Raw genomic sequence first — 23897 nt, 5'->3', positions numbered from 1 at the left:
CCACCATTTCGTTATTCCCAGAGACCTTACGGTACTCTATCGTCCATATTTCGAACCTTGTTGCGACGAATGATTTTGTGTTCGTCAAGTTAACTACATCAAGTTCTCTGGCGTTGCAGACTACTCCCGAATGATCTGGTAAACATATGATGCAAAGCTTACCTCTGTAAGAGTATTCTGATATATCCTTAGACAGACATCTACCCGGATTAGGTAGGCGGTAGTATATTTCTATTTCTTAGTCTTTAAAATAGAAACCCAGGCACTTTCTGTCCCCCAGTTTAGAGACATTTGAGTAGCAACGATTTCCTATGGGTATTTGCTCTAATGAAATTCTATAAAGTGATAGTGACTTAGTTGGGGATATTTTAGAATAACAACTATAATATATACCACCCTAATGCCTTAACAAATATTAACTTTTTCACATCTACAACAAACCTTATGACACACAGTATTAAGAAGAAAACAACAATTTCATTTGAAACCGATATTACATTATGGTTTTGTTCACTTCTTGTAGGTTCGAATGTAAAAAATTTAAAATATGTATAATTTTCTCCCAATTCTTTAATACTTTCTCTCTACTGAGCCTGATTTGCAAACGAATTTAAAATTTTTATCAAAAATCAAAATGAAACCTTTTCCTATAATCAGATTTCCAATGTATTAAATATTATTTTTATTTCTTAAATATAAATCCTTTGTGCATTATTTGCAAATATCTAAAACAAAAATTATACATCTAAGAAATTTACAAAAATTTACATAAGTTTTTATTTTTCGTTAACATTTTTCAAGTTTTACTTTCATTCTATTCTTAAGTAACCTGACTACGTTCGTAAAGTATTTTTGTTAGAAAATTTCATTTTTTTCTGTTGAAGTTAAATTCAAATATCTCTAGTTTGCAAAAAAAAAAAAAATATTTTACAAATTTTTTTTTTATAGTTTTTATTTATAGTTGTTAGTTTCTATACTTAAACATTCTTCATACTTACATAGTTGTATTTGACGTAAATGTATACTAAAATGTACTTATACTGACATACTACGTATATGATAATAAATTCAAGAAAGCAGTTGTGAGGAAAATTATGGCGCTGTTTGTGATGTGTTAAAAAAATGTGTTTGAAATCATTTGGCCATAGACTTGATGTATTCGTGATCTTAACTCCCATTTGAATGAAATGGAAGACTATTTAACGACTTTAGACAACAGTTAAGATCAGAATAGGACAACAAATGTTCTATTTCCTTCTAATTAATAGTATTTTAATCGCGTTCTGTTTAAATTACTAGATCTGTATGTTCTTTCAAATACTTTTAGAGTAAATATCAAAAAATATAATATCATAGAAGTTAATCTATAATTAAAAGCCGCGATGTGGAGATGTACTAGTCAAACATCTCCAGAATTTCTAGGGCCCAAACTGATATAACTTTTCGATACTTTTTTTAATGATCAATATCAACCATTAAAGGAAGGAGTTCATGGAGTTCTATCATGCTTGTTATCTATGACCTCTTCAAGAGTCAACATAAAGAATCGTATACATCTGATTTGTATTTTTTCCCATTACAGATTCCAATCCCTTATCTTCTTCTTTAAGCGATTGGATTAGTCGATCGACTAAGATGCCTTACAAACTCTTATCAGCAGAACATTAAAGTCACAAGATTCAAGATCGTACGTGACTTCAGTGAGAGTAAATCTGTGGAAAAAGAGAGTAAGCTTTTCGAAATTAAAAAATGTAATGCATTATAAGCAATGGTATTGTAGGTTCACATAATAATACCTTATCCGCCATTGCTAGGGTAACTGGGTTCTTTAAGCGATTGGACAAGGCGAACGATGAGGATGCCTTGAGAACTTTTAGTCACAAGAGTCGAGATCGAACATTACTTCAATCCATACATCTCTATATGCCATTTGGTAGAATAACACTGTGTGTAGTCATGGAAATATAACCACTTTCGGATACCACTACATAATAAAAAACGAAAACAGAAAGCCCCGTCTCCCAGTTTTGCCGAAAGTCATGTACTTTTTTACGAGCCCTCAATGTAATTTTTGCAAAAAAGTCATAATTTTCTCAGACTTATATCTTGCAAATCGTTCGGAATTTTCATTTACTCTCTGAGGCAAAGTTGTAGCTCTTGTCATAAAGAACAAACATTGTGAACATATAAAATCAAATAAAACTTCATCTTAATTTTTTCATTTCAAGTGGAAATTTTTACATTGTGAAATTGCTCTCCTTCTATTAACGGCACCTGCACGTATACGTGTTGATGATTTATTGATATTACAAATATTAAGTATACGCATAAACAGAAAAATTTTTTGTGTTTTTTTCCGATTTCGATATTGAAAATGAAGTTGTTTTGTTTTATATGTTCGCAATTATTGTCACTTTTAGGTAAAAATTACAACGAGTCCCAAAATCTTTGAGAGCCCATAAAAAAAATACATAACTTTGGGAGACAAGGGTCTTTTGTTTTTTGATCTTTTATAACGTAGTGGTGTCCGCATATGGTTATATTTTTTCGTGTTCCACTGTTTAATTCACTTTGATATGGATTAGTCTATCGACCTTAATGTCAAAGTTGTCGAGATCATTAGTGGTAAAATAAACACGAATGAATATGTATGTTTGCGACAATTTGTGCAGAAATAAATCTACTATGGATCTGTCAGGATTGAAAAGATGCAGAAATTTAAACTCTTCGAGAAACTATAACTAAACTATGCAATATGATGCATATATGAAGCAAATGAATGTACAGAATATGGCGATAAAATGGTAATATCATTAACATAGAAACCAAGCCGCACATGACAAGAAGAATGACTATAGTGAGATCAAATATATGGAAACAGTTACCTTTATTAGCAATATCCGAACAAGTTTAAACTGCAAGAAGTCATAATTGCATGAAAATATAACTTTGAAGCCTGAAGATACTTTCGGAATGTAAGTAACTGAAATCATACATAATAAATGATATTGCTAAACGGTTGACGCAGATTTAGTTTTTTGTTCCGTGAAGCCTCTAAATATTTAAACAATATGTCATAGAATGAATCATAAGCAAATAAGTAACATCGACTAATTAGAGATTATAAAATTGCAAAACAGAAAAAAGTTCAAGCTGTCATTAAAGTTCACGAATGAAAAATAACGACCATTCGTGAACATCAAATATGGAACAATATTTTGGGAAAAGCTGTTGGCAATTGTATTGTTGCAACAAATGTCGACTGTATGGCTTGCTATTTGTGTTTTGTGTAAAAGTCGAGCATAGCAAACATCCTGCGTGCCATAATTTTCCACTAAACTGCTTCTCCTATCCATGTATGTCCTATCTTCCTCTGTTTCTTAACAATATAAAAATACTATCTAGATTTAATACCTGCAATTGCCCCCTTGTTAAGTGATGATGTGTTACTTTTTTACTATTATATACTACATTACATACATACAATATATAGAAGAGAGTTATAGATATCTACTTAAACATAAAAAATATAACTATACAGCAACATATACATACAAACTATTAAGTATATAAACATAAATGCTTGTATGTACTTGCTACTTGTAAAAAAAATGTATTTACAATTTCATAAATAGGAACAGATTTCTACAATTTTAGTGTTTTCTTTCGTATGAAACGAAAAAACAACAACATGAGAATGTATATGAAAATACTATAATACTGAAGCGAACTTACTTATTTTAGAAGCGGCTCCTTAAGTACTTACCACATCGGTTAATGGTACTGAGGAATTTATGGAATTGTTGGTGTGTGAAGTTTCGGGAGTAGTTGTAGTCATAGCTGCTGGGGAGTTTTCTGCAGTTGCCGTCATAACAACCATACTACGTGAATTGGGTATATTGATAACTTCGCTGTAGAGACCCAGAGGACTTAACGACTGTGATGTTTTCATAGCTAAATGATGTTTATGATGATTTTGTTTTGCATGCTGATGATGGGGCTTAAGATTTAACCATATGGCTTTGGAGTCAGGTGAGGTGGTGGATGATTGAGAGGAGAATGTTAGTTCGCAAGGTGTTTCAAATGTATCATTTGTATCGTTTAAATGTGTTGGAGATGGTGGCGGGGTCAGTGTTGAAGAGTCCTTCAACAAATGCGTTGTATCCGAATAACGTTGGGGAGATGAGGATGAATGTTTGCTACTATTCGCCGTCGTTGCTGCCGTAATAGTGGTAACAGATCGATGTTTTCTTTTGGCTACCACATTACCACAACCACCAACAACTGTAGCGGTTTCGGTGGTCTTTTTATAGGGATTACGTGTTGCCTCTGTGACTCTTAGGTTCAGTTGTTGTTTGTTATTAAGATCTGAGAGGCTTATATTATTTTTGAGTAATATTTCTAAATTTTCTATAGAATTTTTATGCGTACCCTTGTCACTCTCCGTCTCCCCGTCCTTTAACTCATCCAGTGCCGTGCGCGGCAGGAAATTCGCCTTGCTCATTAAACTATTACCCTCAGAGGTGTTTTCAATGGAGGAGGAATTATTTTTGGCTATAGTTGGTAGAGTGCCTATAGTTATAACACTTGAACTATTCGATATACACGGCGTTACCGAGGTATTCGAACTCACCGTTGTACCAAAGGAGGATGATATATTGTGTTGTCTACACAGGGATTTACGTCGTTGTGCTGTTAGATTACTCATATTTGAATTGAGATCAATATCGGGTGATAAATCTTCTGATTCCGTTAAATTGCTGCTAACCTGTTTCGATAGCGCCAGCGTATCTGGTGGGCATTTTATGCTCTCTTCCGGTTTAGTGTCCATATTTACAATATCTCCATTTTGGTTGGTTTCTTCTTTTTCCACTGTTGCTGTTTCCATTATAATTTCTGATTGTAGTGATGTTTGATTTTGTATTTTGTCTTCGGGTAATTTACCCTCTAGGAAGTACGTGATCATGGAACCTTTACCTTTGACATTAACTTTACCACGACAAGTTAATTTGAAGCCACGTGGCTTTAGAATTTGATAGGTTTCTTCAGTGACCTTTCGTTGGCGTTAATGGTACGTGTTGCAGCAAAGAATGAAAGTTATAAAGAAGGAATAATAGGAAAATTATACGTGTGAAGGTATAAGGACAATTTTATGTGTATAAGACAAATTTTGCAATAAAAAGTGATGTAAGAACATTACCATCTAAGTTAATTAAAAATGTTTGAACAATTTTGTTTTTTTCTACTTACTTGTATATGATCGACTAAGCCCGTTGAGTCCATGCGTGATGCAACATTTACAGCATTACCCCAGATATCATATTGAGGCTTACGTGCTCCGATTACACCCGCCACAACTGGTCCAATGTTAATGCCTATACAGAAAGAAAGTGAAACGTGAAATTTATGTTTAATGATTTCAAAGATTTTTCTTTTAAGTTCTGGAACTCAAAATTTCGTGGTACAGTTTATCCTTATATATACTTTTATCTTTGAGACTGACCTTAAAGTAACTTGTTCTGTCTCTATTTCTATGGAACCTTGCACCTCCTTCTTATGGAACTTAAGTCTATGGCGTACGTGTATGACGTCTCTGTTACAATATCTGGTTAATATATATATATACTCTATCGGTGAGAGTGGAAACTGCACTCAAATCTAAGTAACTCAAGTACAAATATTGGTCTAGATATGAATTCATCCAAAGTGGTAGCGACCTTATCATCATGCAGAAAAGCTATGGGAAAAACCTGTGGTATAAATCTCATGAATACTAAATAGCTCTTCGACATACCCATACTGTTATACGGTGAACTTGTCTAATGGACATCCCTACGAATGGACGTCTACCGGAAGAGATTTGTTATTTCGATGATAAATTGGTTAACTGTTGATCTAATGACTCAAGATGTTACCTTTAACTCAGCGATTAGACTCAGGACAATCGGTATGTGGCATATGACTCAGTCAGGCCAATGTACCATGAATCGAGCGCTTGCAGCTTGAAAGCGGTAGACATATAAAATATTCGGTGTGCTTTGTTGTCAGTGAGGAACCAACTTTCGCAAGAGATGCCGCGTTGATATTGCCAGGTATCTGTTGATGACCTGGACTCCAGTACAGTCCTACTGTGGAATGTTTCACCATCTCATTTAGGGAGCCCGGTATTCTAGGACCAAGTGTGATGTTGTATAAACGTCACTTATAGCCCTTAGGGCAGCCTAACCAAATCGTTATATATTCGAATATCATCGTTGAATATTCGATAAACCCTGAGCCAATTTGCAGCCCGTTTTATGGATCATAGAAAAGCCTGAAGTACGCTACATTGGGCAGGAAGTTTGAAGGAAGCTCCTGTTCCAGTATGCCATCATCTTTCGATTTGGAGCCAAGAAACAGAAATGATCGATTGAAGCTACCTATAGGCTGGCAAAGTTCATGGGACCGTCATATGACTCATTGCAGTGGTGACTGGCCTCTTACCCTTTGGGCTCCATGCTAGAAGACTGAACCTACTTAGTAATTAACTCTGCAAGAACTGTCAAGACGAAGAGGAAGAATACAGTATTACTCTCTTCTGTCAAATCCCTGCCCTAGCTGAGCATAGATTTAATGTATTAGGAGCCAACTTCGTGCACGATCTAACGGATCTATCAAAGAATAAAATCCTTATTCGTGCGACAGACTGGTTTGGATAGGAATCCAGAGTATTTGGGTCGAAGTGTACTAATATATTGAACCAACTGAGTCCCTAGTGTTAACAGCAATGAACAACCTGCTAACCTAACTTGTTTTAATTTATAGCCAGTACTCGCAGTTGATCATCCGACATGTTTGGATCTAAAACGAAAGCAGACCAAAGTCCGATTGTTTGGAAAATGCCCTAAATTCCTGGGTTTTCGCGAAAACTTAAGGCCAAAGAAAACTCAGTTAAATGGAACTTTTAAAAACTCTTAGGAAAGGAAAACAACTACAACAGAAAATGCAAAAAGGCTCACCAAAAACACATGTTTTTTAAAGAGCGCTTAAATCGGTCCATCTTTTTTGAAAAACCCTTATTGTTTTTTTAATTAAATTTATTTTACAACCTCAATTCCCCAAAAACCACCCTCCCAACTTACCAATTCTCATACGAAAATTATTAAACGAATGCATATTAACTTCTTCGATTTTATCGAACAACTGTAATGCATATTCCGCCATAGCTGTAATATGTTTATAATTCACCAGATCACAAGTCTGAGCTGTTAATCCCGAAGCAGCCATATAAGTAGCACCTGTACTCTTAATCTTTTCAATATAACTAAAGTTACAAAAGAATAATTTATGAATGAAAAAAAGGAACGAAAATTAAATTTATGTCATGAATTATTGTTGTATATAAATTGATTACGTTTTATTTACTATTTGAAGTGTATTGTAGTTTATTATTTATTTTCTTTCTCTCTACTCCACCATCACTTACCGAAAACGTTCTTCACTTAGTAATTCATCAAAATCCGCTATAATTTCATTGAGCAGACGTAAACATTCGACACCCTCGTTATTTCCTTCCAGCTCAACATAGAATTCACTAAAATTTGGTATTGAAGCGAATAAAATACAAACACTATCGCATTGTTCGTGATATAAATCCTGTCAAAAGAAAGTGGAAAGAAAATAATAAAGAAAAATATAAATAAGTTACTATGTGTGTGTATGTAAGTGTGAAAATAATTGTGTATGAAAAAATCTAAATAAATAGAAGTGAAGTAAAGATATAAGTAGCAAAAAAATATGAAGAAGTTGTTTGTACTTCTTTTGTATACTATTAGTATCTACCATCATATGGTAGCAGTTAGGGTGTTCCCAAAACCCACAATATTAAACACTTTTATTTAAATATTATTACAATTTTTGAAAGTTTTATTAGTTTTGAGGTCAATGAACAATGGTTTTCTGTTTTAACCGTTTATAATTTTAAACAAGCTGTTTATTTCATATTCACCGCTCACCCTACCACTTATATGCATTTTCCATATTGTATGAGAATATATAACATGCTAGTCATAGTTAAAATATAATAAAACTTTCTGCATTGACACATAACTGAATGACGTTTATTTAAACTAAAAAAACCCGAATGAAAGAAATAATAAGATGTAACAATTTATTCAGACACAAGTGTTGATTTGTTTGTACGATTACGAGACTAGAACTAGTATAAGAGCTTAAAAAGTGACATTTTAATAATAATCATTGTTAGACTTAAGAAAATATGGTCATGCTAAATTACATAGTAAATGGACACATATATATGCAGAAAGTTTGCTTATGAAGATTCGATAAGTAGAACGTGATTTAGCAAGTTTCAGTTTTTATTTTTATAAAAGGCTATTTAAGAACTTAAGTTGGAATATTAATAACTTAAATGGAATATTTATAATTTAAATTGACTATAGACTAGACTATAGATAAGACTATAGACAAGACTATAGACTAGACTATAGACTAGACTAGACTATAGACTACACTAGACTATAGACTACACTAGACTATAGACTAGACTATAGACTAGACTATAGACTAGACTATAGACTAGACTAGACTAGACTAGACTATAGACTAGACTATAGACTAGACTATAGACTAGACTAGACTAGAACTAGACTATAAACTAGACTATAGACTAGACTATAGACTAGACTATAGACTAGACTATAGACTAGACTATAGACTAGACTATAGACTAGACTATAGACTAGACTATAGACTAGACTATGACTAGACTATAGACTAGACTATAGACTAGACTATAGACTAGACTATAGACTAGACTATAGACTAGACTATAGACTAGACTATAGACTAGACTATAGACTAGACTATAGACTAGACTATAGACTAGACTATAGACTAGACTATAGACTAGACTATAGACTAGACTATAGACTAGACTATAGACTAGACTATAGACTAGACTATAGACTAGACTATAGACTAGACTATAGACTAGACTATAGACTAGACTATAGACTAGACTATAGACTAGACTATAGACTAGACTATAGACTAGACTATAGACTAGACTATAGACTAGACTATAGACTAGACTATAGACTAGACTATAGACTAGACTATAGACTAGACTATAGACTAGACTATAGACTAGACTATAGACTAGACTATAGACTAGACTATAGACTAGACTATAGACTAGACTATAGACTAGACTATAGACTAGACTATAGACTAGACTATAGACTAGACTATAGACTAGACTATAGACTAGACTATAGACTAGACTATAGACTAGACTATAGACTAGACTATAGACTAGACTATAGACTAGACTATAGACTAGACTATAGACTAGACTATAGACTAGACTATAGACTAGACTATAGACTAGACTATAGACTAGACTATAGACTAGACTATAGACTAGACTATAGACTAGACTATAGACTAGACTATAGACTAGACTATAGACTAGACTATAGACTAGACTATAGACTAGACTATAGACTAGACTATAGACTAGACTATAGACTAGACTATAGACTAGACTATAGACTAGACTATAGACTAGACTATAGACTAGACTATAGACTAGACTATAGACTAGACTATAGACTAGACTATAGACTAGACTATAGACTAGACTATAGACTAGACTATAGACTAGACTATAGACTAGACTATAGACTAGACTATAGACTAGACTATAGACTAGACTATAGACTAGACTATAGACTAGACTAAGACTAGACTATAGACTAGACTATAGACTAGACTATAGACTAGACTATAGACTAGACTACAGACTAGACTATAGACTAGACTATAGACTAGACTATAGACTAGACTATAGACTAGACTATAGACTAGACTATGACTAGACTATAGACTAGACTATAGACTAGACTATAGACTAGACTATAGACTAGACTATAGACTAGACTATAGACTAGACTATAGACTAGACTATAGACTAGACTATAGACTAGACTATAGACTAGACTATAGACTAGACTATAGACTAGACTATAGACTAGACTATAGACTAGACTATAGACTAGACTATAGACTAGACTATAGACTAGACTAGACTATAGACTAGACTATAGACTAGACTATAGACTAGACTATAGACTAGACTATAGACTAGACTATAGACTAGACTATAGACTAGACTATAGACTAGACTATAGACTAGACTATAGACTAGACTATAGACTAGACTATAGACTAAGACTAGACTATAGACTAGACTATAGACTAGACTATAGACTAGACTATAGACTAGACTATAGACCTAGACTATAGACTAGACTATAGACTAGGACTATAGACTAGACTATAGACTAGATCTATAGACTAGACTATAGACTAGACTCTAAGACTAGACTATAGACTAGACTATAGACTAGACTATAGACTAGACTATATACTAGACTATAGACAGACTAGAGACTAGACTATAGACTAGACTATAGACTAGACTATAGACTAGACTATAGACTAGACTATAGACTAGACTATAGACTAGACTATAGACTAGACTATAGACTAGACTATAGACTAGACTATAGACTAGACTATAGACTAGACTATAGACTAGACTATAGACTAGACTATAGACTAGACTATAGACTAGACTATATCAGACTATAGACTAGACTATAGACTAGACTAACTATGACTATAGACTAGACTATAGACTAGGACTATAGACTAGGACTATAGACTAGACTATAGACTAGACTATAGACTAGACTATAGACTAGACTATAGACTAGACTGATAGACTAGACTATAGACTAGACTATAGACTAGACTATAGACTAGACTATAGACTAGACTATAGACTAGACTATAGACTAGACTATAGACTAGACTATAGACTAGACTATAGACTAGACTATAGACTAGACTATAGACTAGACTATAGACTAGACTATAGACTAGACTATAGACTAGACTATAACTAGACTATAGACTAGACTATAGACTAGACTATAGACTAGACTATAGACTAGACTATAGACTAGACTATAGACTAGACTATAGACTAGACTATAGACTAGACTATAGACTAGACTATAGACTAGACTATAGACTAGACTATAGACTAGACTATAGACTAGACTATAGACTAGACTATAGACTAGACTATAGACTAGACTATAGACTAGACTATAGACTAGACTATAGACTAGACTATAGACTAGACTATAGACTAGACTATAGACTAGACTATAGACTAGACTATAGACTAGACTATAGACTAGACTATAGACTCGACTATAGACTCGACTATAGACTCGACTATAGACTCGACTATAGACTCGACTATAGACTCGACTATAGACTCAACTATAGACTCGACTATAGACTCGACTATAGACTCGACTATAGATTCGACTATAGACTCGACTATAGACTCGACTATAGACTCGACTATAGACTCGACTATAGATTCGACTATAGACTAGACTATAGACTAGACTATAGACTCGACTATAGACTCGACTATAGACTCGACTATAGACTCAACTATAGACTCGACTATAGACTCAACTATAGACTCGACTATAGACTCGACTATAGACTCGACTATAGACTCGACTATAGATTCGACTATAGACTCAACTATAGACTCGACTATAGACTCGACTATAGACTCGACTATAGATTCGACTATAGACTCGACTATAGACTCGACTATAGACTCGACTATAGACTCGACTATAGACTCGACTATAGACTCGACTATAGATTCGACTATAGACTCGACTATAGACTCGACTATAGACTCGACTATAGACTCGACTATAGACTCGACTATAGACTCGACTATAGACTCGACTATAGACTCAACTATAGACTCGACTATAGACTCGACTATAGACTCGACTATAGATTCGACTATAGATTCGACTATAGACTCGACTATAGACTCGACTATAGACTCGACTATAGACTCGACTATAGACTCCACTATAGACTCGACTATAGATTCGACTATAGACTCGACTATAGACTCGACTATAGACTCGACTATAGACTCGACTATAGACTCGACTATAGACTCGACTATAGACTCGACTATAGACTCGACTATAAACTCGACTATAGACTATAACTACATTCTGGTCTATTATCTGGACGTTTTTTAAGTCTGCATTATCTTATTCTTTAATGTGAATATGTTGGTAATTAAAATATTTCGGATTTAGCTACTACGTGATACCTCATATCGCTGACCCTTATGTGGGACCTCTGTGTAGAGAATCATTCATAACATGTACTCACTATTTTGTAATAAGAAAAGAAATCCCAAGTTGCCAAAATCACATTAAAATCTCTGTTTGTTTGTGTAGTACATCAATTCCAATAGCTACTTACTTCAACCAACTACATTGCATTTCACACTTAACTTTATCTTACTCACCTATAATAACTTTTAAAAATAAAAGTAAAAAATTTCCAACTATAAATAAACTTACATCAATATTTTTATCACGACTCAGAAAATGTTCTGCCACATGTACGGGCAAAATGTTTTCCAACAGTTTGCGATTGTACGCTTGTAAGTGTTCCATGTCTTCCTTTTCCTCTGCAAGAAACAGAAAGAAAATAGTCAGTATTTTTTTGCATGAAATAATAATATTTTTGTTTTCTTATTCATGAATTTCCAATACTTCATTTTTGTTACGTTTTGTTTTATTTTAAGTTGTTCTTTAAAAAAAAAAAAAAACAACTGCATTGTAAAATAAAAAAGTATATAAATATAATAAAGTTTTTACGTGCAATTCACTTTATTTATTGTTCTACGTTTTCATTCAGTTGCTATATTCATTGTAAGGAATGAATTTAAATAATATTAAATTATTAGTAGTACTTGTTTGCATTGTTCTTTAAATGGCTGCAATAAAGTCAAAAGTGTATTGCAAAATATTGTCAATAAATTTTGCTGTATTAAAATTTCAAAAAGTTGTGTTAAGGAATGCATTCATTTAACAATGTTTATATCTTTTAAACTCTAAATTACTCTTTTAGAAACTGTATCCTGGTTTTGGTTTCAATGATGCTATACAATTCTTAAAATTTCGGGGAATATGTGCTTAGACCAAAACCTACTTTTAAATGGAAATTTTACTTTATAATATGGTTTTGTCGATCTTAATGTGAATCAAACCATAATATAAATCCTTTATATTCAAAAGAAATTTCACAACTCGAATACCACACTAGTCGTCTTCATACTTCCCACAATTTTATTTAATTTCCCATTATTTACATTAAAGTTTCACTCTAACAATCTAACCAACTACACAGACGATACAACCAACATTCCTTTAACTCAACTCAATACAAAACAAAAATATTCAATGTTGCAATGACACTTTGCTTGCTACGCACAACTTAATTCAATTTAAGTCAAGATGTTGGTGGAACAAAACTTGTTGAAGAAAACGAAAGCAAAAATAGAATAGAAAACAAGAAAAATACAAAAAAATAACATAAAGATGGAAATAAAAAATAATAGAGACATTGATTCTATTTCCGTTAAGTTTTTATTTTATTTTGTTGTTGCCACACAATGGAGGTCTTTTTTTAATTCAATCTCGCTGTTGTAATGTTAAAGAATAATATTTATGCTGTCAAGATGTTTCCATTTCTTTTGTGCTTTTTTTCGGTTTCAAGGTTAATTTAACAGATTGTTCGAAAAATTTAATGTAGTTCAAGGTTAGGAAAATGCTAAATTCAAGTAAAAACTGGATCTACTCTAAAAGGAGTTTTTGGTGACAAATCTGATTTTAAGTGAAATTTTTGATTTTCAGTGAAAATCCAAAGATTTTTAGTGAAAAATCATATTTCTAGTGAAAAATCGTATTTCTAGTGAAAAATCGTATATATTGTGAAAAATCAGATTTTTAGTGAAAAATCGTATTTCTAGTGAAAAATCGTATTTCTAGTGAAAAATTGTATTTATAGTGAAATATCGTATTTTTAGTGAAAAATCGTATTTTTAGTGGAAAATCGTATTTTTAGTGGAAAATCGTATTTATAGTGAAAAATCGTATTTATAGTGAAAAATCGTATTTTTAGTGAAAAATCGTATTTTTAGTGAAAAGTCGTATTTTTAGTGAAAAATCGTATTTTTAGTGAAAAATCGTATTTTTAGTGAAAAATCGTAATTCTAGTGAAAAATCGTATTTTTAGTGAAAAATCGTATTTTTAGTGAAAAATCGTATTTTTAGTGAAAAATCGTAATTCTAGTGAAAAATCGTATTTTTAGTGAAAAATCGTATTTTTAGAGAAAAATCGTATTTTTAGTGAAAAATCGTATTTTTAGTGAAAAATCTTATTATAGTGAAAAATTGGATTTTTAATGAAAATCAGATTTTTATTAAAAAATCGGAATTTTTTGGTAAAAAAATCGGAACATTTTTGGTAAAAAATCGGAACATTTTTGGTAAAAAATCGGATTTTTTAGTAATTTTGGCGAAAAAAAAATTCCCTCAAATAATCAGATCTTAAGAAAAAATCGGTTCTGGTTCGTTCCTTAGGACGTTAATTTTATGAAAGCCAAAGATATCTTATGACACCAAATATATACTAGTTGGACTTCGACTATACTCCAAACTGTACTAGAAGCTACTCTACTCTCTTGTCTAGAGTACAGACTATAGATTAGTCTTTAATCGTAACTATAGACTTGTCTATAGTCTGGGGAATAGACTAACCTCTAGTCTGGACTATAGGCTAGTACCTAGTCAAGAGTGTACACTAGTCTCTTGTCTGGACTATAGTCTAGTCTGAAGTCTGGAATGTAGTCTAGTCTCAAGTCTGTACTATAGACTAGTCTTTAGCCTGGACTATAGTTTAGTCTCTAGTCTGTACTTTATTTTAGTCTCTAGTCTGAATTATAGTCTAGTCTCTAGTCCGGACTATATTTTAGTTTCTAGCCTGGACTAGTCTTTAGTCTGTACTAGTATAGACTATAGTTTAGTCTCTAATCTCGACTATAGTCACTACTCTGGACTATTCTCTCTAGTCTGGTCTATAGTCTTGACTCTAGGCTGCACTAGAAACGACTCTCAAATTTGGATTATGGAGTACTTATAGAGTCTGGATTATAGACTGGTCACTAGTCTGGATTTTTGATTATTCACTTGTCTGGATATTTGACTATTCTCTAGTATGAAATATAGACTATTCTCTAGATTGGACTATACACTAATCCTAATTCTGCTATATACACTAGTCTATAGTCTACACCCTAATATATAGCTTTTTTTTTATGTAAACTAGACTCTAGTATGGACTATATACTACTCTCTAAACTATTGAATCGTGACTATTCCAGATTAGGGAGTAGTATATTTTCCAGACTAAAGAGAAGTTTATAATTCAAACTGGACTAGTATGTAGTCCCGACTAGAAATTATTAGAATAGAGACTAGTATAAATCGTAGAATTGGGATTAATATATAGTCCAGACTAGAGAAAAGTCTACAATTCATACTACAGACTAGTCGCTAGTCTGAAATATGAATTACTCTCCAGTTTGGATTTTAAAGTTCTCTCTACTCTGGACAATATACTGCTCCCTAGTCTAAACTATACACTAGTCATGATCCTATAGTTTACGAAGCAGTATATAGTCCAATACTAGAGTCTAGTTTACAATCCATAAAACAAATCAAATATGTTACTCCCCTAATACTTATACACCTTTAATATACTAGCATGTACTCACCCGTTGCTTGCAACTTCCAAATGAAATCCAAACGATACGTTGCCTCTGTTTGATGGCTGTGAAAAATCAATGCAACCATAAAAGCAAAAAGGAAAATTGAATCAATTATATAACGCAATAGTGCTTCTTCATTGCTAATGCATTTGATAAGGAATAGAAAAGTAAGAAATGCATCGATAAATGCCATCATCATCAATAACATTCATGTGAACGCCCCCCGTTTAACAGGCCATAAACAAATGCAATTGCATAGATTTCGTTTTTGCAATGGGAACAGGTGTACGATACGCATACATTTAAAATTGTTTTTAAGTGGTTGAGTAGTTGTGGTATTTCATTCATTGTTCCATTAGCATAAGAAAAAAAAAAGCACGACAAGGCACACAGGAAAACCAATCATCCATTCGTTCAGTGAGGGAAAGTAAAATAAATTGAAATAGAAAGAAAAATAGAAGTAAAAATATTTATTAATAAATTTTACAATGAAATCATATTGTTGTTGTGCATTATTAAATTGTGTCAAGAATTTTAAATTATATTATAGCATTTATGTACATAATGTAATGTTGTGGTGGTGGAGGACAGTTGTAAAGTGGATTGTTTTTCATTAAGTAACTTTTTAATGTTAACAATTCTGATTAAATTTAACTTAAAGAGTTATCTTCTGTCAATAGGATGATTTGTTAAAAGAATAAGATTCTAGAAGTGAAAGAAGGAAGGTGAATTTAAGAAAATAACCCAATTTCGATTTCGAGTATTTAGTCTGAGCTATAGACTAATATTTAGTCTAAAATTATAGACTATTTAGCATGGACTATAGACTAGTGTCTAGTGTGGACAACATACTAGTATCTACTCTATAAACTATAAACTAGAATATAGTTTGAACTACATACTAGTATCTAGTCTGGAATGTAAACTACTCTCTAGTCTGGATTGTAGACTAATCTCTTCTCTGGGCTATAGAATAGTATCTAGTCTTAACTATGGACTATAGAATGGTCTCTAGTCTGGACTTTGGACATTTATCTAATCTGGACTACAGACTAGTCTCCAATCTGGACTACAGTCTAGTATATACTCTGTACTATAAACTAAACTCTAGTCTGAACTACAGACTAGTATCTAGTCTGGACTGTACTACTATTCTCTAGTATGTATAGTAGACTAATCTCTACTAGGGTGATCGACTCGATTTTTCAACCGGTTTTAAAACCGGTTTTTTCTGCTTTACCAGTGTCGGTTTTTTCTAAATGTTGATTTTTCGAATATCGAATAACCCGGTTTTTTACTTTTTAAAAACCGGTTTCGAATACTTTCATTTGCTTTGTATTCAAAGATTATTTAAATGAAATTTTGAAGTAAATAATAATACAGCCCGTCTAAATTTTAAAAATATTCGAGTCGAGGAACTAGGGTATAATTTTCTAAAGCACCTTTGGTTAAACTTTTTTGATTTTCCTAATTATTTAAAAAATTTTATTTGTAAAATTGATAACTGTTTGATAAAATTTTATCAATCTTAAGATTATATTCCAATTACAATAATTAATTTACGGCTGAAATATTATTATTAATTTTAAAAATATTCGAGTCGAGGAACTAGGGTATAATTTTCTAAAGCACCTTTGGTTAAACTTTTTTGATTTTCCTAATTATTTAAAAAATTTTTTTTGGAAAATTGATAACTGTTTGATAAAATTTTATCAATCTTAAGATTATATTCCAATTACAATAATTAATTTACGGCTGAAATATTATGGAAGTGTTGGTTGGAATGCCTATGAAAATTTCCTAAACAGGGCAGAATAAGCTAGGATTACATAGTACCTTATGTTTAACAGAAGTGCCCACTATTTTCCTAATTTTTTATATTAAAGAAATAATGTAAATCAGACGACTAGATCTAAAGTTATAATCTGTTAAACTGTTAAAAATCATTTCGGGCCATGTTTTATCAATCAAATTTAAACATAAACATTAATTTTTTCAAATTAAAATATATTTTTTTATTTATAATGAAAAACCGGTTAACCGATTTTTTCTGAATTTGAAAAATATCAACCGGTTTTTTTGAAATGCCAACTATTCGAACTATTCGAAAACCGGTTTTTGGAAAATGTCGAATAATCGATCACCCTAATCTCTACTCTTGGCTATAGACAAGTATCTAGACTTAGCTTTGGACTACACACTGGTCTTTAGTCTGGACTTCAGACTAGTATTTAGTCTGGCCTACAAACTGGGCTACAGACTTGTCTATAAACTGAACTACAGACTAGTCTCCAATCTGGTTTACAGACTGGTATCTACTCTGGAATATAAACTAGAATCTAGACTGAACTACAGACTAGTATCTAGTGTAGAATCTAGACTATTCTCTATTCTGGATTGTAGACACATCTCTACTCTGGGCTATAGAGTAGTATCTAGTCTTAACTATGGACTATAAACTGGTCTCTAGTCTGAACTTCAGACTAGTATATAGTCTGACCTACAGACTATTCTCTATTCTGGATTACAGACTCTCTACTCTGGTATATATGTATGTATAATAGTGACTAGCTTATAGTCCAGACTAGTCTATAGTTCAGGCAAGAGACTAGGGTATAGTTCTGACTAGACTATAGTCCAGACAAGACACTGGTCTACATTTCAGTTTATAGTCTACACTAAAAATTAGAATAGGTTATACTAGAATCCCGACTAGAAACTAGTCCGTAGTTCAGATTGAAGCAATTCTATTTTCCATACTAGACAGCAGTCTATAGCCCAGAGTAAGAGACTAGTCTATAATCCAGGCTAGAGAATAATCCACAGTTCAGACTAGATACTAGTCTATAGTCCAAACTATGAGCTATTGATACGGTATATATCAAATAAAGTAAAAAAATCATTTAGATGATGTTTATCGATTCGTTCCTGTAATATCCCACAACAGATTTGATAATATTTTTAAGTTAAAAATTTAACTTTTATTTATTCTATACAATTATTTTATACAATTATTCTGCTTCATTTCAGACTATGAGCTATTGATAAGGTCTATATCAAATAAAGTAAAAAATCATTTAGATGATGTTTATCGATTCGTTCCTGTAATATCCTACAACAGATTTGATCATTTTTTTAAGTTAAAAATTTAACCTTCAAACACTTAACATTTGAAAAACATTTCAAAAACCTAACATTTACACGTCCCAAACAATTATTCTGCTTCATTTCTGTTATTTAATTTTTAGTCCTTTGGCCTCATTAATAAAATATTTCACACAGCTCACGTATAAATAAATAATAAAAAATGCTCTTATTTCCAATTGCCAATTCTATATAAACGAATTATGTTAAAAGAGGAAGATACTTTACAATGTCTACAAACGACATGAAATATTTTTATTTACAACCTATTGACCCTGTGCTTACACCTAAAAACCCACCAGCCAACACTTCACTTGCAACAACAACAAGTTTATGTTTCATTTAACATGTTTTTATGTGTTACGGCGGGAAAATTTTATATAAAAGAAATAAACTTCAACTAAAAAAAGTTTAACTATAAATAAAATAAAATGTACCATCTTAGTAAGTATATGTGTTAAGTATATGTATGTGTTAAAAAGCAAAAGTTAACTGAGGGGGGAAAAACTTACTCTAACATAAAATGAATTTCCTCCTGAACGAGAAAATAAATGGAAAATCCAATGTAATAAGCCGAAGCCATCAACAATAAAATTGACTTCAACAAGATGCGTAGAACTTGATAAGTGGCACAGGTCATCATGGAGAGTAATGTCAGCAACAAAAAGGTCTAAATCAAAAGATAAAGATTACACGACATAAACAAAACCAAAATGAAAACGAGAAGAATGAAGAAAAGAAGTGGATAAAATATTATATTATTATTTATGTTATTTCTTTATATTTTATAAAGTACATAATAAGTGTAACATACTGTAACTGTGCGTGACAGCGACAGGTACCAGTTGTTGCTGCTGTTGTTGTTCTTGTAAGTGTACTTACATTAATGGCTAAATAATAATCACAGTTAAAGTATTTGAAATTTGCACCTGCTGTTGCTTCATCGGTGGGTGGTATTGTTGTTGCTAACAATTTTATTGTATCTTCATAATTTATATCATCTACAAATAATGATGTATTATTGTTGCTGCTAGTACTTTTACTAATGCTATTACTGTTGTTGTTATTTATGCTGCTAAATATGCTGTTGCCATCCTCAGATGTAATCAGACTTGTTGGCGTTGTAAAATTAAGTACAATTTCATGAAACTGAAAGAGAGAGAAAAAGAAATTAATGATATTTAATAATTATCTAATAATTTATTAAGATATAGGACTAAATAAGTAAATAAGACTGAAATGAACCATTTATCATAACTAAAATATACCCTGCAGTAAGAATACTACAAATTTTAACACGTAATAAAAACTTCTAGTTTAATTGTAGTTCAGTTCTAATTCTGTTCTAGTTCAGTTCTAGTTCAGTTCTAGTTCAGTTCTAGTTCAGTTCTAGTTCAGTTCTAGTTCAGTTCTAGTTCAGTTCTAGTTCAGTTCTAGTTCAGTTCTAGTTCAGTTCTAGTTCAGTTCTAGTTCAGTTCTAGTTCAGTTCTAGTTCAGTTCTAGTTCAGTTCTAGTTCAGTTCTAGTTCAGTTCTAGTTCAGTTCTAGTTCAGTTCTAGTTCAGTTCTAGTTCAGTTCTAGTTCAGTTCTAGTTCAGTTCTAGTTCAGTTCTAGTTCAGTTCTAGTTCAGTTCTAGTTCAGTTCTAGTTCAGTTCTAGTTCAGTTCTAGTTCAGTTCTAGTTCAGTTCTAGTTCAGTTCTAGTTCAGTTCTAGTTCAGTTCTAGTTCAGTTCTAGTTCAGTTCTAGTTCAGTTCTAGTTCAGTTTCTAGTTCAGTTCTAGTTCAGTTCTAGTTCAGTTCTAGTTCAGTTCTAGTTCAGTTCTAGTTCAGTTCTAGTTCAGTTCTAGTTCAGTTCTAGTTCAGTTCTAGTTCAGTTCTAGTTCAGTTCTAGTTCAGTTCTAGTTCAGTTCTAGTTCAGTTCTAGTTCAGTTCTAGTTCAGTTCTAGTTCAGTTCTAGTTCAGTTCTAGTTCAGTTCTAGTTCAGTTCTAGTTCAGTTCTAGTTCAGTTCTAGTTCAGTTCTAGTTCAGTTCTAGTTCAGTTCTAGTTCAGTTCTAGTTCAGTTCTAGTTCAGTTCTAGTTCAGTTCTAGTTCAGTTCTAGTTCAGTTCTAGTTCAGTTCTAGTTCAGTTCTAGTTCAGTTCTAGTTCAGTTCTAGTTCAGTTCTAGTTCAGTTCTAGTTCAGTTCTAGTTCAGTTCTAGTTCAGTTCTAGTTCAGTTCTAGTTCAGTTCTAGTTCAGTTCTAGTTCAGTTCTAGTTCAGTTCTAGTTCAGTTCTAGTTCAGTTCTAGTTCAGTTCTAGTTCAGTTCTACTTCAGTTCTAGTTCAGTTCTAGTTCAGTTCTAGTTCAGTTCTAGTTCAGTTCTAGTTCAGTTCTAGTTCAGTTCTAGTTCAGTTCTAGTTCAGTTCTAGTTCAGTTCTAGTTCAGTTCTAGTTCAGTTCTAGTTCAGTTCTAGTTCAGTTCTAGTTCAGTTCTAGTTCAGTTCTAGTTCAGTTCTAGTTCAGTTCTAGTTCAGTTCTAGTTCAGTTCTAGTTCAGTTCTAGTTCAGTTCTAGTTCAGTTCTAGTTCAGTTCTAGTTCAGTTCTAGTTCAGTTCTAGTTCAGTTCTAGTTCAGTTCTAGTTCAGTTCTAGTTCAGTTCTAGTTCAGTTCTAGTTCAGTTCTAGTTAAGTTCTAGTTCAGTTCTATTTCAGTTCTAGTTCAGTTCTAGTTCAGTTCTAGTTCAGTTCTAGTTCAGTTCTAGTTCAGTTCTAGTTCAGTTCTAGTTCAGTTCTAGTTCAGTTCTAGTTCAGTTCTAGTTCAGTTCTAGTTCAGTTCTATTTCAGTTCTAGTTCAGTTCTAGTTCAGTTCTAGTTCAGTTCTAGTTCAGTTCTAGTTCAGTTCTAGTTCAGTTCTAGTTCAGTTCTAGTTCAGTTCTAGTTCAGTTCTAGTTCAGTTCTAGTTCAGTTCTAGTTCAGTTCTAGTTCAGTTCTAGTTCAGTTCTAGTTCAGTTCTAGTTCAGTTCTAGTTCAGTTCTAGTCTCTCAAGTTTCTAACACTTCCTCCCAGACAAAAATCATGAGACACAAACAAATTTAAATGTGTTGAAAAAACGTGCAATATTTCTTTGACATTTTTTTCGTTAACCAACTGTCATTAAATGTCATTACCGAAACGACTTGTCCTTTTTTGTATGTTTGTATGTGCACGTATATTTAATATTTTTTTGTTTTTATTTCCTTTTTTAGTTCGCTCATTTCTCTTTACGACTTCTTCAACAGCCTGTTGATAGTCGAAATTTTTACATTTTTATGAGCTTTTAGTTTATACATGAAAATCTTTGTGTGATATTTTGTCTGTTTTTACCTTTTTCACGACTTTTAAAAGACATCCATCTGACATTTGAGGGGATGTCAGTGACTTGTCATGGCAAAAATAAAAAAACAGGTTTGTTGTAAAGCAGTACATATAACATTAAATATGATATCGTATTTAAATTATTTCTTAACTTGCACTTTATTTTAATCAAATTTAAATTAAATTTAATCTCAAATGTATCTAAGTAGCGTAATTTAATGTACATTTATGTTTCTTCCTGAAATAGGAGCAAAAAATATATTATAACTTTTTATAATAGGTACAAGTCATTTTAAAACGACATTGTGGTTTCTCCAAAATAATTCATTAAAATTTAAATTTAATATAAGTTAATATTCACATATTAATTATTTTAAAATTAAATTACAAAAAAATTAGCAGAACACTTTACTTACAGAATTAGAAAATTGAACTAGAACTGCACGAGTCCTTGTTATAGTTAAGATCTTTAAAGATTAATTTTTCGAAGCTTTAAACAGCCGACAAAACAAGGCTGCTGCAGGTTATTTTAAAAATTAAGCATTACACTACAACATTAATATCTTTATAAGGACTAATTTAAAAACTTTCTTTTATTTACTTTTATATGTGTTTGTTATTAAGTTTTTTTTTTTTTAATGTAAATATGTATAAAATGGGAGCAAATACACTGAAAAGTTGTATAAAAAGTTTTTGGGTTAAACCACCTTGTTTTTCTGAGAGACATCCTTTCAGAAAGAAAAAAGAAACATGAAAGTAAGCAAGAAAAGTTAATAAAAACTTTGACTTTAAAAAGGTGCTACAAATTGATAAAGATTTTAAGGAAAAAAAAACACAGAAACACTTTTACTGGTTTGATTATGATGTTTTTTTTTTTTTAGTACATATTTAGAGCTTTAGGGTTGTTTGAACTTTTGCAAAAATGTCTAAGAAATTTAACAATAAAACTCCTCCCACCTTTTCTCAAATGTTTAGTGAAAGTCACGTTCTGGTGGCTTTTAAAATGCGTGTAAACGTTTGTATTTTGGTGTCAATTAAAAATTTGTTTTGAAATGTTGTTGTTTGTGCTAAACGATTAAAATTTATTAAAATGGAAATTGTTTTGTAAATAGTTGCTTTGTTACCTTTTCCTTACAAAAAGGTGGATGTGAAAATTTAATGAGTAAATAAATCTTAAACTTAATTTCCTTTTTTTAATAAGTTATTTAACATTTATTTAATATGAAAAGTTATTTACTTTTAATTAGGATTTAAAGGAAATCTAAAAAAATCTTTTTTATAATTACTTAAACACGTTTTTGGAGAAACAACTACAAGCGTATGAGTGATATTTAATTATTTATGAATTAAAATTAAATATACGCCTTAATAAATAAGTTTGTAAACTTCTATGTAAAATATTAGATTTTTATTAGAATTGCTATTCCCACAAGTGTTTATAATTAAGAACTACAACATATTGAAGTAATTACAATAAACATACATTAATTATTAAAGAAAACTTGTCACTTAAATTTTTAAACTTATAGCTAAAACTCATTCAAATGGAAATTTTTAATACTCGCACAACATTTATAATACCTATTACGTTTTACTATACATAATTACATTTATACAGCTGCTAAAATGCACCCAAAGGATACATCTTTATATAGCTGAATACACTTTCATTTTCCAATT

The 23897-nt window shown here is 31.8% G+C and overlaps 1 protein-coding gene across 2 annotated transcripts; it reads right to left on the bottom strand.

Annotated features, from left to right (window-relative positions):
* Window positions 1–2003: 2003 nt before the first annotated feature.
* On the bottom strand, window positions 2004–19984 carry LOC119613427 (adenylate cyclase type 8-like). 2 transcript variants are annotated; one of them, XM_037969446.1, is made up of 9 exons: window positions 19772–19984; window positions 19402–19559; window positions 15752–15885; window positions 12492–12601; window positions 7466–7635; window positions 7122–7303; window positions 5251–5375; window positions 4432–5053; window positions 2004–4368 (listed from the first exon to the last, which is right to left on the bottom strand). In XM_037969446.1, exons 2-9 carry the CDS (start codon window positions 19530–19532, stop codon window positions 3755–3757), a joined length of 2088 nt encoding a protein of 695 aa, XP_037825374.1. In that variant the 5' UTR covers window positions 19533–19559; window positions 19772–19984; the 3' UTR covers window positions 2004–3754. The 2 variants fall into 2 exon arrangements, with proteins under 2 accessions (XP_037825374.1, XP_037825373.1); XM_037969445.1 differs by having other exon boundaries at window positions 2004–5053.
* Window positions 19985–23897: the final 3913 nt, after the last annotated feature.

This window comes from Lucilia sericata, unplaced genomic scaffold (genome assembly GCF_015586225.1).
Source record: "Lucilia sericata isolate MDLA Ls3-8-SP2 unplaced genomic scaffold, ASM1558622v1 Contig002114F_arrow, whole genome shotgun sequence".
In the NCBI taxonomy this organism is placed as follows: domain Eukaryota; kingdom Metazoa; phylum Arthropoda; class Insecta; order Diptera; family Calliphoridae; genus Lucilia; species Lucilia sericata.
The sequence above is the reverse complement of the archived record's forward strand: the minus strand, read 5'-3'. Positions and strand labels throughout refer to the sequence as shown.